Source organism: Agelaius tricolor, unplaced genomic scaffold (assembly GCF_023055355.1).
Source record: "Agelaius tricolor isolate 1412-34295 unplaced genomic scaffold, bAgeTri1.0.p SCAF_33, whole genome shotgun sequence".
Lineage (NCBI taxonomy): Eukaryota > Metazoa > Chordata > Aves > Passeriformes > Icteridae > Agelaius > Agelaius tricolor.
The window spans coordinates 1,344,250-1,359,946 of NW_027269293.1; the positions used below are offsets into that span (position 1 = coordinate 1,344,250).

The window sequence follows — 15,697 nt, forward strand, 5'->3', positions numbered from 1 at the left end:
TCATGCGTGTTTCCATGCATGAGTGCACTCCAGCAGTGGTGGCATCACCTTGGAGCCCAGTTCCTGCCTAAGGAAACAAAATCTTACTATTGTAGTCCTTAGAAAAGTGAAAAACAAATGTGAGGGTTACCTGTGTGGGGGGGTTTGGTTTGTTCTTTTCAGACCTGCTGGTCCCAATTCCCATTTTGTTGGAATACAGTTCCTCGAACGCTCTCAGAGTTGCTTCTGAACTGAAAAGTCATGGAGTGGAACTGAGAAGTGAAACTGAGTGGAACAGAGGCGTTGTGGAAGGGCTGCTCTGACAGGCTGTGGCTCTGTTTGTTGCAGGCTGTTACGGGATACGCCCGGAGCTGGTGAACGAGGGCTGGTCCTGCTCGCGATGCTCGGCCGGCGCCTGGGCAGCGGTAAGGACTGGCACAGCACCCTGGCACTGCTGGCATCACCCACCCACTGCTCCACACACACAGAGGGGGAGGATTCACATTGCCTTGGACATCCCAGGTGGGAGATGGGCAGTGCTAAGGACTGGCACAGCACCCTGGCACTGCTGGCATCACCCACCCACTGCTCCACACACACAGGGGGGAGGATTCACATTGCCTTGGACATCCCAGGTGGGAGATGGGCAGTGCTAAGGACTGGCACAGCACCCTGGCACTGCTGGCATCACCCACCCACTGCTCCACACTCATGGCTGGGGGAGGATTCACATTGCCTTGGACATCCCAGGTGGGAGATGGGCAGTGCTAAGGACTGGCACAGCAGCCCTGGCACTGCTGGCATCACCCACTGCTCCATACACATGGCTGGGGCAGGATTCACATTGCCTTGGACATCCCAGGTGGGAGATGGGCAGTGCTAAGGACTGGCACAGCAGCCCTGGCACTGCTGGCATCACCCACTGCTCCATACACATGGCTGGGGCAGGATTCACATTGCCTTGGACATCCCAGGTGGGAGATGGGCAGTGCTAAGGACTGGCACAGCACCCTGGCATCACCCACCCACTGCTCCACACTCATGGCTGGGGCAGGATTCACATTGCCTTGGACATCCCAGGTGGGAGATGGGCACTGCTAAGGACTGGCACAGCACCCTGGCATCACCCACTGCTCCACACACACAGGGGAGGAGGATTCATATTGCCTTGGACATCCCAGGTGGGAGATGGGCAGTGCTAAGGACTGGCACAGCACCCTGGCATCACCCACTGCTCCAAACACACATGGCTGGGGGAGGATTCACATTGCCTTGGATGTCCCAGGTGGGAGATGGGCAGTGCTAAGGACTGGCACAGCACTGCTGGCATCACCCACTGCTCCACACACATGGCTGGGGGAGGATTCACATTGCCTTGGACATCCCAGGTGGGAGATGGGCAGTGCTAAGGACTGGCACAGCAGCCCTGGCACTGCTGGCATCACCCACCCACTGCTCCACACACACAGGGGGGAGGATTCACATTGCCTTTGACGTCCCAGGTGGGGTGTGGTCACTTTCTGGGGAGGATGAAGAGCCTGGCAGAGCTTTTGGGCCCGTTCTGAAGGAGTTGTGTTCCCGCAGGAATGTTGCCTGTGCAATCTCAGGGGAGGAGCTCTCCAGATGACCACTGATGGCCGGTGAGTGCTGGTTCTGAGGGTGTTTTCCGTCCATGCTGCACCTGATCTCCTTGTCTCGTGAATTTGGTCTTAATGCTCAGTGTAGCAGCAAATTTTGGGGTTCTGGAGGGAACTGCTCCTCGCTGACTTGGCAGGATGAGCCCGAGGGACTGTACTGCCCTACACTGCACCAGGCTACTTGACAGCAGAACTTCTGAACTCCTGCTGAATGTGGTTGTTGCTCAGAGAAAAGTCTTGTCAGAGAATGTTCAGCATTGTGCAGTATCAGGTGTAGGAGGTGTAGGGGAAGGTTGATCTCTGTTGTTCCAGAGACATTTACTTTGTGCCACCCTGATTAACAGTCAATTGGGAGCATTGCCACGGCTGCCAACCCCTGGAAATGTGCCTCGGTGCTGAGGGAGGCAGGGAAATGTTAACTGCCCTCCTGAGCATTTCATTCAGATGGTGGCAGGCCCTGATTTGTGTCCTCACTCTGCTCCCCAGGTGGGTCCATGTGATCTGTGCCATCGCTGTCCCCGAGGCGCGTTTCCTCAATGTCATAGAGCGTCACCCTGTGGACATCAGCGCCATCCCCGAGCAGAGGTGGAAACTGGTGGGTGCCTTTTCCTGGGGACAGTGGTTGGGAACAGGAGCCAAAGGGAAAAGCTGTAACTAGACAGGAAATCATTGTGTGGGTTCGTGAAGCAGCTGAGATTGGAGGCGATCTCGCTCTCATTTCCAAACAAAAGCTGCATTTGTGTCTGCTGAGCCCTGTCAGTGCTTTGACTCACAACCAGCTCTGATTTCCAGATGTGCCTTTACTCTCTGTGAGTGTGCTGTACCCTGGGCAGAGCCTGGGACTCCTTCCCACCTGCAGTCAGGTGGAAAGTGCCTAAAAGCTCCATTTACTCCAAGTGCTGCACAGCAGGAGTGCAGAGGGACATGGTGACAAGAGAGAAGCTGAATTGTTCATCTCTAATTCACCTTTCCTTGCAACATTTCTTTCTTTCTATCAAGAAACCTCTTGTAGAAATGAATAAACATTTCTGTGACCCCGACTGCAAGGCAAGACTGCAAGGATTTTAATACCAGCCCAGCTCCAAGTTGTTATTTAGCTGTGTGGCCTCATCCGAGGGATTAGTAATGGACGATTCATTAGCTCAGAGCAATTTATCTTAATGTTAGTTAATGCTCCATCACTATAGTGTGTTATTGCAAAATAAATTGTGCTTTTGCTGCTTTTTTTGGTACAGAAGTCAGCTGGGTGACACAGTGTGGGATGGGGAAGGTGCTGGAGCAGTGATAGATGGGTTAGTGCTGATGGATTCGTTAACAGAGCTGCTACTTAGTGCAGCCAGCCCGGGTGAGAGATTAGGAGGAACCTATCCCTGCTTCCAGAGTTATTTCTCTGTTGTGCAAATGGGTTTTGTACACAAATGTGAATGTAAAAAGCATCCATTATTCAGCAGGAGTGATGGGGCAGCGCAGTGCCAGGGTGATAAATCTTGCAGCCGTGGCTCTTTATGGATCAGCTGACACTTCCAACGTGCATCCTCTTCATTACCAGCACTTGTAACGCTGAACTTAAAATCCTTTTACACAACACTCACTTGTATTGCTTAATGGAGCCTCACAAGGAAACATGACTTAATTCTTTAACCCTTCCTTGGCTGCCTGGCAGTGCTGCAGAGCCGGGGCAGTGTCTGTGTGTGTCTGACTCTGCTGCTTTGCTCTGCTCCAAAGCAGAGCCTGTGCCTGCCAGAGCCTCTGCACGGACCCACTGCACTCATTTCTCCTTCATTCCTCAATTAAAACTGCAAAGTTTCATAGAATCCCAGAATATCTTGAGTTACGAGAGTCCCCAAAGGCCATCAGTCCAGTTCCTGGCCCTGCACAGACACCCCAACAATCCACCCTGAGAGAGTTGTCCAAATGCTGCTGGAGCTCTGGAAGGAAATTTTGTTTGATTTCTTCTGTTGTATTCGATTTGCACCTCGTGTTTTCTTCCTTTCTCAGGGAACCTGGAGAATTTTTACATGAAGTGCCTTGATTTACACAGGCCAGTGTTGGAATTTACAGGCACATATTCCTTATGCTGCTGTTAGCCAGAGCCTGGCTTGTAGCTCAAATGTCAAAGCCTGGCTTTAAGCCCTTCACTGGGAAAGTTTTAGAGTTTTCAATTAGGTAAGGATTAAACAATTAATTTGGATGGCAGAATACAGAGGCAGTAGTGCTGTGGGGTGTGAGGTACAAAGGGAGTGTAAATTGGACAAGATTGTGTGCAGAGACTCATGAGCCATGGTGGGCAGGTTTAGGATTCTTCATGGGAATTTCCAGGTGATTCCTGGAGCATGTGGGGAGTCACTGGAGGAGCTGGGGGCTGAGAGCTTTGGAGGTGAGCAGCTGCAGTTAGGAAGATAAACTGAGGGAGACTGAAAGGTGATGGCATTGGAGCTCCTGACTTTGGCAATGATGGACGTGGTGCAGTACTTGATAAAATTGGAAAGATGACCTTTGTGGCTGGAAAAGCTGGAACAGGAGAGAAGGAATGATGTGAAGGGTGAGGATAGTTGATGTAAATAGATGAGGGTAGTGGAGGAGAGAGGGGGCAGGGGTTATCCATGGTTATAATTTGATTTTTTAATATGTTTGTATTGTTTTCCTGTGATGAGGGCTGAGGTGCCAAGGAGTGGCAGTGATCTGGTGAAAGGTATAACCTGTTCTCTAAGCATGGACCAAGCACAGACTTTTCAGTCCATTTGTGGGTATGGCACCATTTTCAGAACTGCAGTTTCCTGCTCCCAGATTGATGGCACATTACAGGCCTGTGCACGTAAATTATTTATGACGTGGAAATTTGGAATAATTAGCTGTCATTCCTCAGTGGAGTAAATGAATTGCAGTGTTCATCATGCAGCAGACAGCCCATTTCTTACTCTCAGCAGTGACCTGACTCTGGTGTGCATTTATTCTGAAGATTTCTCTTCTGTGCTTTGGACTCTTTTCCCTCCCACAGAAAATGCTTTTAAATCTCCTTGTGCAGCTTTCCCACAGCACTTGGCACTGGTGTTTCTGTCCATCCCATCTCCCACACTTCCAGATCTGCATTTTCATACGATCCCAGACTGGTTTGGGTTGGAAGGGGCCTTAAATCCCACCCAGAGCCACCCCTGCCATGGTCAGGGACCCTTTCCAGTGTCCCAGGCTGCTGCCAGCCCTGTCCAGCCTGGCTTTGGGCACTGCCAGGGATGTGGGCACCCTGTGCCAGTGTTTTACCACCCTCACAGCCAAGAACTGTCACTTGCTCCATCACTCCTTACACATCAAGCTCACTGTCACTCACATTTATCTGTTGATCATATTTGCTCTGAACATCCCTTTGCTGCAGCTCTTGTGCCTGTCACAGGGAGTTTGTGTGGGCACAGGGAGGCACTGGGTGTGTGCTAATCCTGGCTTGGCAGATCCCTGTTGGCATCAGGAGGGGCAGATTCCTCCTGCCCTGGCAGGGTTAATGCTCCCTGAGCCCCCTGTGTGTCAGCAGCTGTCCCTGCTGCTGGGACAGGGGGATATGGACAGGTTAATAATGGCACCAGTGCCATTGACTCCCCTCAGTCCTGCTGTGCACTTTCCTGCTGCTTATCAGCTCTGGAACATGGTTTGCAGAGTGATAAAGGCTCAGCTTATTAAAGGCTAAACCCACGTTCTGGCAGCACTCAGGCTCTGGCTTTGAATTTCCTGGCTTTTGTTCGTTTGTGTAAAAAGGCCAAATTAATCTTTGGTGTAAACAAACTGCCTTCAGTTAATTCATGGGACTTATTTCATAGAAATGTGGGGCAGAGCCCAGGCAGGGAGGGGGTGTTGCACAGGAATAAGGAAGAACAAATCTTCTGTTCTTTGGCATCTTTTGCTTTCAAGGAAGAGAATTGTTCCTGGAGAAGGAATCCCAGAATCCCAGAATGATTCGAGTTGGATGGGACCTTGAAGGCTTTGGAGTTCCACCCCCTGCCATGATCAGGGACACCTTTTGTTCATTTTAATCATGAAGGGCACATTTGTCTCCTATGTTTGGTATTAATTTTGCCCTGATTTGCCTTGTGCCAGCCTCAGATAAGGTAAAGAAGCTGCCCCACCCCTGGAAGTGTCCAAGGCCAGTGCATGGACTGGATGATTGGGATGAGCTTTAGGGTCCTTCAGCCCAAACCACTCTGGGATTTGCTGATCAGGGACAGATTCCTGGAAACATTAAAAACTGAGTGGTGTTTCCAAGTGGATCCCTGGGAACATTATGCAAGAATCCATTCTTTAGACTGGGATTCCCAAAATCTCCTTTTCTGTATTTCTGAGGGGCTGGAAACAAGAAATGGTGCTGTTATAGGGAGTGAGGAAATTTGTCTTGTTCCCACTACAGCTCCTGCTCACTGTCAGTGCCATCAGGCTCAGGATTTTTAGCTTTGAGAAAATGTAATTTCTTTTTAAAGCAGTCCCACATCTTACATCGATTTACCTCATAACTGGATCTGCTTTGCAGAAAATGAGTGTGAAAATGTCTCTGAGATTTCAGACCTTTTCCCTGATAATTCTGTTTTTTTTCCCTACAATGTTTTTATTTCTTTTGTTTGCAAAACTGACTGAATTATCTACAGTGGCTCATCTGACATGGATGCCAATAAAATATTTATGGTTGATGTGCTTATGCATCTAAAATAAACACACAGTATTTTTGTTCCATTATATGATTTTATATTCCATGAGATCTGATCAATACAATGTCCCATTAAATATAATCGAGCAAATTGCCACCCAGTTACTGTGTTCTGTTCCTTCAGAAAAATGGAAATGTTATTTTCCAGCAGTGCACCTGTGAGCATCCAGCTGCTGTTGGAGTTAATGAAGTGAAGGGGCACTGTTTGTGTGAGGAGGATGAGGGTGCAGCAGTTCTCTGGTGCCACTGGTGGGTGTTTGCCCAGTCCAGTCTGTCTGTGCCCAGTGTGGCTCTGCAGGGCCATGGGAGTGGTGAGGCAGGGAATGACAGTGGCTGCTGGACATTGCCTTGGAGGGATCCTGAGTGGGTGACACAGACAGTCCTGGCACAGAGCATCCTTTGGCTGTGGCACTGCTGCCAGGGGCTCTGTGCCCTGTGCCCTGTGCCCTGTGCCACTCCTGTGGGGGCTGTGGGGTCTCTGCAGGGCTCCAGGCTCTGCTCCTGGAGAGATCTGAGCTCTGGCTGTGCTCCCTTACAGAGGTGATTCCAGCTGTGTTCCCTTGCAGAGGTGACCCCAGCTGTGTTCCCTTGCAGAGCTGGGTGTGATTCCAGCTGTGTCCCCCTGCAGAGCTGGCTGTGACCCCAGCTGTGTTCCCTTGCAGAGGTGACTCCAGCTGTGTCCCCTTGCAGAGCTGGCTGTGACCCCAGCTGTGTTCCCCTGCAGAGGTGATTCCAGCTGTGCTCCCTTGCAGAGGTGACCCCAGCTGTGTCCCCTTGCAGAGCTGGGTGTGATTCCAGCTGTGTTCCCTTGCAGAGGTGATTCCAGCTGTGCTCCCTTGCAGAGGTGATTCCAGCTGTGCTCCCTTACAGAGGTGTGACCCCAGCTGTGTCCCCTTGCAGAGCTGGGTGTGATTCCAGCTGTGTTCCCTTGCAGAGGTGACTCCAGCTGTGCTCCCCTGCCAAGCTGGCTGTGACCCCAGCTGTGTTCCCTTGCAGAGGTGTGTGTACTGCAGGAAGAGGATGAAGAAGGTGTCTGGGGCCTGTGTGCAGTGCTCCTACGAGCACTGCTCCACGTCCTTCCACGTGACGTGCGCGCACGCGGCCGGCGTGCCCATGGAGCCCGACGACTGGCCCTACGTGGTGTCCATCACCTGCTTCAAGCACAAAGCAGCAAACCAGAATGTAGGTTTTGGGCTGGGGGATTTGGGGTTTTGTTGGTTTTTTTGGTTCCTGGGGTTTTTTAAAAATAGTTTTTCCCCCACCTGTATTGGCTCCAAACGTTTTGTGTTTTTCATGCAGAAGGATTGTCCAGGAAGCCGTTGTTGGGGATGGCTTTCATCTGCAAGAGGGCTGGTTTGGATGGGGTATTGGGAAGGAATTCCTGGCTGTGAAGAGGGTGGAACAGTGGCACAGAGAGCTGGGGCTGCCCCTGCATCCCTGGCAGTGCCCAAAGCCAGGCTGGATGGGGCTTGGAGCAGCCTGGGGCAGTGGGAGGTGTCCCTGCCATGGCAGGGGTGGCACTGGGTGGGACTGAAGGTCCCTTCCAACCCATACCATTCTGTGATTCCATGGAATTTCAGACCCAGCTTTTGGAGCTGTGTCTGGCAGCTGTTCCTGTGTCCCTGCAGGTCCCGTTCCGCAGGGAGGTGGCCCTGGGGCAGACAGTGATCACCAAGAACAGGAACGGGCTCTACTATCGCTGCAGGGTCATTGGCACCAGCACCCAGACCTTCTACGAGGTCAACTTCGACGACGGCTCCTACAGCGACAACGTCTACCCCGAGAGCATCATTGTAAGGCACTGCTGGGACACTGCTGTGGCACAGGCACTACAGACTGAGCTGTGCCTTGGGCTGGAACAGCAAAGCAAAGCTTAACTTTTTCATTTTAATTTTTAAGTTGCTGCTCGCCTAGAAAAATCTCATCCCGCTCTTCGTGACAGATCTTGTTTCTGACATTATCTCATTTATTTTTTGGTTGCTTTACAAAGATGTGATCTTGCTGAATGCAGATGACTTCACAGAAAGCAGTGTTTGTTCTAAATTTCATCCTATTTGTTTTGTGGTTGAATAATCTTATTTTTCAACTGACAAGTGTGATTCATGGGGGAAGCAGATTGTTCGTAAGCACTTCTGGTTCAAAACAGGGAATTCACTTAATAGAGGGAATGTCTAGAAGAGGCTGATTTGTCAGCTCATGCATTGCCTTCCTGATTGTGCCACTGATTCACTGAGTTGCCCTGCTTGTTTCTGAGATACAGGAGATGTGATGCTGTGGGATTTGTAATGAGAAATGTCCATGAACTGGGTGCTGGCAGCAGAAGGAGCTGCCAGAGTCAATTGCTGCTCTCTCAGGCTGGTTTTGTTTGAGATGCCCACAATTAATCACAAGTGCAGAAATGCATCCCATTGCTCATTACCATGTGATTTTAGCACACCTCTGGCCCCTGAGCTCTGCTGGAGCTGTGTCTCTGACCCCTCTCTCTCTGTCCTCAGAGCAGGGACTGCATCCAGATGGGGCCCCCTCCGGAGGGGGAGCTGGTGCAGCTGCAGTGGACGGACGGGATCATCTACAAGGCCAAGTTCATTGCAGCCCAGATCAGTCAGATTTACCAGGTGAGTGCCAGAGGCATCCCTGGGCTCTGCTCCAGGATGGGAGAGCTTGAGCCTGCACCAGAGATGGGCTACAGGAGCTGGGCAGAGCAGGAGGAGGATTTGGGAGCAGATGGTTTATTCCCTCTGAGTTTGTCCAGCCTGAACTTGACACCCCTATTAAACTGTGCTCTGTGTCCTTCTGCTTTATGCAGAAAAGTGTATTAAAATCTTGGGCAAAGGAAATAAGAATCCCTTAAAAACTTTTAATAGTTTTAACATTTTGCTGTGCACGTTTCCATGAATAAACATCCCTGGAACATCTGATGCATAATTCATGATATAATCAGTGCTTAGCAGAAAGGGTTTCATGGGAGGAGTTTTTTGTACCTGGCTGACTATTTCTGCTGGTTGAAATACAAATGTACTTTAGTAGCTGGAGTTGTTTCCTTGTGACCTGTAAAAATGCTTTGTTTAAGATGAAAGAAATTCTTATTACCATATTGGCCTGAATAAAGGGCTGCTTTTATCATAAGTGAAAAGCTGCTTTTTTCAGGGTATGAATCAAAAATCAGCAGAAATGTGAGGTGCTGGGCCAGCTGGAGTACAGATATTTTGGGATCCATGGAGCACTGAATGAATCCACTTGGATAAGACAGAGGTGCCTGAACAGCACTGAAAGCAGCACTTTTTGGGCTCAGCATCCTCCCCATGGTTTGGGAGTGCTCATTCCACAGAGACACCCACGGGAGCTGGCCCCTGATGCTTCCTGGGTGTGCCTGGGGGGCCCAGCTGTGCCACAGGCTGGGACTGGGCTGTTCAGACGTGGCTCTGAGTTCACCTTTTGCCCCCCTGCAGGTGGAGTTTGAAGATGGCTCTCAGCTGATGGTGAAGCGTGGGGATATTTATACCTTGGAGGAAGAGCTTCCCAAGAGAGTCAAGTCTCGCCTGGTGGGTACCAAAATAGCAAACAAGAAACCAGCTGCAGCTTGCAGAACCCCTTCACATTTTCTTCATGTATTTTTTAGACATTAGGTGAATGCAGCCTCCAGTTTCTGTGGCTGTAAAATTGCTTTTCATTCCCAAAATACACAGAGTGGAAGGAATCCTGGCCACGGATGCTTGAGAATCACAGAAATGATTTCCCCTTGCATGTGTTCAGCTCAGAGTTTTATTTTCTCTGGTTAAAAGATTATGTTCAGATCATTTTACACCATATGAATTCAGTTATATGGAGTCATCCTGTCCAAGGGTGAGGTGAGCTGGGCTGCAGCTCAGGGCTTTCTGGAGAACTGATTATCTCCGTGGGACCAAACCCCCTTTTCTCACCAAACTGGAGATTTAGAGTGTGGCTCTTACCTATAAATCTTTTAATCTACAAGATCAGGCTGTCTTTGAGTGCATACAGTGGAATTAGTGAGCCTAGAAAAGATGAGGGATTTATTTCTTAGCTTTTTTTTAAAATATATTCCAGACTTGCTGGGTGTTTTCAGACCCTTTAAAGCCATTCCATTTAACCAGGTGATGGGGCTGGGGAGTGCCCAGGTTGTTCCCAGCCCAGGGGGACTGTGGGTCTCTCCCTGTGCTCCTGCTGTGCCCCTAATGGCTGTTTTGTGTCTCCTGCAGTCCCTTAGCACCGGGGCCCCTCAGGAAGATGTGTTCTCGGGAGATGAAGTGAGAGCAGCCAAGCGTCCCCGGCTGGGGAATCCCAGGAATCCTGAGGAATATGGACAAACCCCAGACTACCTGGCCTTTATGGAGAGCCTGTTGCAGACACAGTACCAGCCTGGGACTCAGAGCAACATGTTTTAACCAGGATTCATCCAAAATATTCAATTAACCCTTTTTGAGTTAGTGGAAAAACAAATAGGAAACTGTGGAATGGAAGACCAGCCCTGTGCAATAGCCTGCTGTGAATTTCTTTCATCTCCTCTTGGTTTGGACTGCAGGAAATCCCTGTCTGGCTGCTACCTCGACCTTGCCAGGAGTTGCTGACCAAGAGCTGGGGAGCTTGGAAACCCTTCAGCTTTTCACATGGAGACTTTGGAAGAGTTTCTACAGATGGAGCTTTGTGACTGGTTCTTTTTTTATGAGGAAAGGGTTAAAATTTAACAAAAGGACTTTTTCAAATCTGTCAAACTTTTGTCTTTCAAGGTGCTATTACATTGACTACTGAAGCAGCCTTTGGAATCGTGTTTTCTGTACATAGACGTCACCTTTGTGAAGTTTTCTATGAATGAGCATTATTAAAAAAAAAAAGCAAGCAAAAATAGGAAAATGAAAGTTTCCACAAAACATTTTTCTAGATTATGGCTTTAAAACAGAAAATAAATTAAATCCTCCCCCCTCACCCCCAAATGAATTGTGACTGATGTTACAGCGGGGAGAGGGAGAGCAAGAGCAGATGTCCTGGAATGTTCTGGGTTCTTCTTTTGTAAAGAAACACTATCTTTGTAAGCTGGGGAAGGTGGGGCAGCAATGTTCCCCTGGGCTGTTCCTGCCATTGGCTCTCTGCACGCCCTGGGATGGGCCCTGGCATCGCTGTCACGTCCCCAGGGAGGGGCTTAGGGAAGACGTGACCAGGTTTGGGTCATTCCTCTCACCTTCCTTCCCCATCTTTGCCATCACAGTTGCTTTCTAGTTCAGGATCAGCATGGCTTTGAGTTCCAGTGTGCCACCCTGGTTTGGCAAGTGTTCTGTTGCTGCTTGTGTTAGCTCCCCACGAGCCAGAGGCTCCCCGGCAGCGCTTCTCCCTCAGCACTTCTCCTTTCTCTTTCCTTTGTCTCTTTATTTTTTAATTTTAATTTTTTTTTTTGTTTTTTGAGTTGTGCTCCTTACAGTGTGAGAATCATTCCATGACAGAAGCTTGGGAGGTGTTTGTATGTTTTTCTTTTATCCTATTAAAGAAGAAATTCCTCAAACATCTGATTGTCGTGACATCCTTTCCTTAAGCCAAGACTGAGCCTGTGAGTTCCTCCTGGGGAAGAGGAGTGCAAGCCCTGCCTTGACTGGACTCAGCTCACTGAGGATTGAAGGAGCATTAAAGGCAGAGCCCAGCCCTGAAGTGTTGAGGGGGCAGCTCCCCCCTGGACGTTTGGAAATGCCCTGGGCTGAAGAGCTGCTGTGGAGCAGTGCTTGGCAAAGAGCCTGCTCCAAACCCTGCTGGAGCCACTGGAAAATCTTCCCCTCTCTTTGGAGGAGCTCAGTCAGTTCAGAGGAGAGAAGGAGGCAGTGCTGGTCCCGAGCTGGAGGGGCCATGGCAGAGCTGGGAAGGTTCAGGTGCAGGGGGGAGAGCAGAGCAGAGGGCACCCAGACCCTCCCCTCTCCCCACAGCCCAGCCTGGAATGCTGCCCTGCAATCTCTTCCACTTAATTCCCTGAAATTACTGGATGGAGAGAGACAATATTCTTGTTTTTATTATTATTTTTAAGCCCCTTTGCAAGGTGGTTGTCGTTCTGGGGAGAGGCTGTTAAGCAAAGCTCTGGCTGGATCTTTAAGGGAATAAGTGGGAAGGATTTGTGGGCTAGCAGATGGTAGATTAGCATCTTAAGAGACTCCATGGGTATTAAACTGTCCTAGTGAAAGAGTGGAGATAGAATAAAGCGATTTAATTCCTTTTTTACTTTGGTTTTGTTCTCCCTGGAGGATTGGAGGTCCCATCCTTTCCCCTGCCTCTGCTACGGGTCCTTTTCCTGTGCCTGGCTGCGCCTGCGTGGTTGTGAGACCCTGCAAACAGGGCTCTGCTTTTGGGTTCTTTTGTTTCTGAGTTTCTGACGTTTTCAGTGGATGTCTCCACGAATAAAACCAAACTGAGACTAATAAAAGTTTAAAAATTGGCAAGGTTCTCCCGAGCCTGGGTTGTTCCTCCCACAGAGCTGTCTCCTGTCGGTTGAAATGTGATTAAATAGAAAACTTGCTGTATAAAAGACTAAGAATGTTGCCAGGCCACGAGAGAAATATTTAAAACAATTGAAAGAGAAATTTAACCAGCAGAGGAATTTTTTTGGAGGTGGGAGGGAAGGGTGGGATGGGATGAGTGGTTGTGAGCGACGGGGAATTTCCTCTGCATGCTGGAGTCCTGCAGTAGCTGTATCCATGTGTAGTACCTTTCCCAAATGCTATTTATATTGTAAAAACACAAGTGTGTTCCCTCACCCCATATTCAGATGCTGAGTTATGTTGAAACGTGAACCTGGAACTGTCGAATGCCCTTCCTTGGTGCAAGGATTTTCTCTCTTTTTGTTGGTTTTTAAAATCCCTCATTTTGGTTTAGGAATGACTTGTGCAGATTCAGGGTAGTGGCCATACTGATGGCCCCTGGGCATCAGCCTGTTGAAAAGGAAATAGGAAATGCACATTCCTACCCCTTCCTCCAGTGAAATATATTTGTGTCTGATTATGTGCTATAAAAATAATGATTTTTTTTTTTCCTTTCTCCCCCTAGATTAAGGCTGTGATGTATTTTTTGCCTATTTTTTTTTTCTCTGCCTCTAGGTTCAAAATGAATTAAAAGCTGTTGAGCATTTCAGAATGACACTTTTTGGGGGGTTGAAGTCTCTTCATTTCTAAGTTTGAAGTCTTGTGCAGCAGGAGGTCGCTGAACCTCCTCAAACAGCATCTTCCTGAAACTCCATTTAAACCCCTTTAATTTCCCCTCCAGAGCTTTCAGGTCATCTCTTGTTCCCAAGGATGACTGTGCTGGCACAGGCACACAAAAAAAGGCAGTTTTGGCACAATCCTGAGACTCAAATGAGCTGGAGCTGTTGACACAGAATTATTTGGCAGCTTTGGTAGCAGAAGAAGAGAAGTCCTTGGGTTACTTGCTCACCAATAGAAAATCAGTGGGAGTTATTTATTCTGCTTGAAAGCAGCAAAACAATTAAATTTTTGGTTTCCATCAGGGGAAATGTAAAGGTCGCTGTGCAAATGCTGTTTGGAATTGCACAGTGACCACAGTTTAACCACTTTTCCTGTGGAACAAACAGGATTTTGGCTCTGCTTCAGCACAGTTCACTTTGGCTCAACCTCTCCAGCCCAGCCTTGCCATTTCAGATGCCAGCTGCTGATATCCCCCAGCAAACGAGCCAGCCTGTCCCTGAAACAGGAGTGATCCCCTCCCCTGTGCCCCAGATCAGCGTTTAAAAATAAAGAAATGGCCAGATCCTCTGCTCATCTGCTTCATTTAACAGAGCCATCGCTGGAAAATGCAGCAAATTGTCTTTGATCAGGAGGGAATGGTCAGTGCCCCTGGTCCAGGCCAAGATGCTGCTGCAGGGATTCATCTGCCTGGCCCAAGAGATGGATTGGAGCTGATTCAGGTGCAGGAGGGTCCCTGGGCAGTTTTCTCTTTGGAGAAGGGCCCAAGAGATGGATTGGAGCTGATTCAGGTCCAGGAGGGTCCCAGTTTTCTCTTTGGAGAAGGGCTCTGTGCAGGTGTGATTTGCTCCTGGCTCTGCTTTGGAGCTGAGGTTTCCTTCCCTTTGTCACCTGAACAGCTCAGAGCCTCTTGGAGCTGTGGTGTGCCTGGATGATCTGGGATTCAGCTGAAACATGGAATTAACACTGCAATCCAGGAGCTTTGTGGCCTGGCTTGGGTGATTAGTGTGAGATTTTTGTCAGCACAAAGTGAAAAATCTGCCTGAGAACCACAGTGTGAGATCCCTCGGCTCAGGGATGGGTCTGGGCTCCAGGAGCAATTTATCATCACATTTTTCACTAATTCAGCTTAGAGACAATTGGCTGCTTGTTAAACACTGCAATTTCTCTCACTTCTGTGATACTCCCAAACCAAGGGCTTGGTCCATTTTGTCCACATGCATTTCCTTGTGGTTTTTCTCAGAAGTGAGAGATGTCCTCGGGATTTTTCTGGCTGCAGGTGTTTGTGCTCAGTCCTGACGTTCTCCCAAGAGTTTCTCCTGAAATCCTGGGGCTCAGTCTGGGCGTGAGGGCAGAGGGAGCTCGGCTGGGAGCTGCTGTGGCACAGGGGTGGCACAGGGGTGGCACAGGGGTGACAACACCTCTGGCACCACACCTGGGCCCTGCCAGCCTGGGAACAGGGATCAGCCCGTCCTGGGAGCTGCCATGTCCTGCTGCAGCTTCCCAGCACTGATGGACCTTTCCCTTTTCCCTTTTCCCTTTTCCCTTTTCCCTTTTCCCTTTTCCCTTTTCCCTGTTCTCTTTTCCATTTTCCCTTTCTCCTTTTCCCTTTTCCCTTTTCCCTGTTCCCTGTTCCATTTTCCTTGTTTCCTTTTTCCTTTCCCTCTTTCCTCTTTCCCTTTCCCCTTTTCCCTTTTCCCTTTCCCCTTTTCCCTTTCTCCTTTTCCCTTCTCCCTTTTTCCCTTTTCCCTTCTCCCTTTCCCCTTTTCCCTTCTCCCTTTTCCCTTTCTCCTTTTCCCTTTCCCTTTTTCCCTGTTCCCTTTTCCCTTTTCCCCTTTTCCCCTTCCCCTTTTCCCCTTTTTCCTTTCCCCTTTCCCTTTTCCCTTTCCCCTTTCCCTTTCCCCATTCTCCTTTCCCCTTTTCCCTTTCTCCTTTTCCCTTTTCCCTTTCCCCTCTCCCCTTTCCCTTTTCCCCTTTTCCTTTCCCCTTTCCCTTTTCCCTTTCCCCTTTCCCTTTTCCCTTTCTCCTTTTCCCTTTCCTTTTTCCCTTTTCCCTTTCTCCTTTCCCCTTTTCCCTTTTCCCTTTCCCTTTTCCCTTTCCCTTTTCCCTTTTCCCTTTTCCCTTTCCCTTTTTCCCTTTTCCTTGTTCCTTTCCCTGCAGTGCACCCTCTCTGTGCCACCTTTCCCAGCTCCATGGTTATAATCTGGTTT

At 49.2% G+C, this 15,697-nt stretch overlaps 1 protein-coding gene across 2 annotated transcripts in view; it reads left to right on the plus strand.

Annotated features, from left to right (window-relative positions):
• The window catches only part of KDM4B (lysine demethylase 4B), a 74,343-nt gene extending 60,916 nt beyond the window's left edge, over window positions 1-13,427 (plus strand). For both annotated transcript variants that reach the window (XM_071451578.1, XM_071451579.1), the window contains 8 exons: window positions 328-404; window positions 1,564-1,619; window positions 2,103-2,211; window positions 7,297-7,482; window positions 7,929-8,093; window positions 8,796-8,915; window positions 9,750-9,842; window positions 10,518-13,427. In XM_071451578.1, coding sequence (XP_071307679.1) covers window positions 328-404; window positions 1,564-1,619; window positions 2,103-2,211; window positions 7,297-7,482; window positions 7,929-8,093; window positions 8,796-8,915; window positions 9,750-9,842; window positions 10,518-10,703 — 992 coding nt within the window. In that variant the 3' untranslated portion in view covers window positions 10,704-13,427. The remainder of the gene's footprint in view (window positions 1-327; window positions 405-1,563; window positions 1,620-2,102; window positions 2,212-7,296; window positions 7,483-7,928; window positions 8,094-8,795; window positions 8,916-9,749; window positions 9,843-10,517) is intronic.
• Window positions 13,428-15,697: the final 2,270 nt, after the last annotated feature.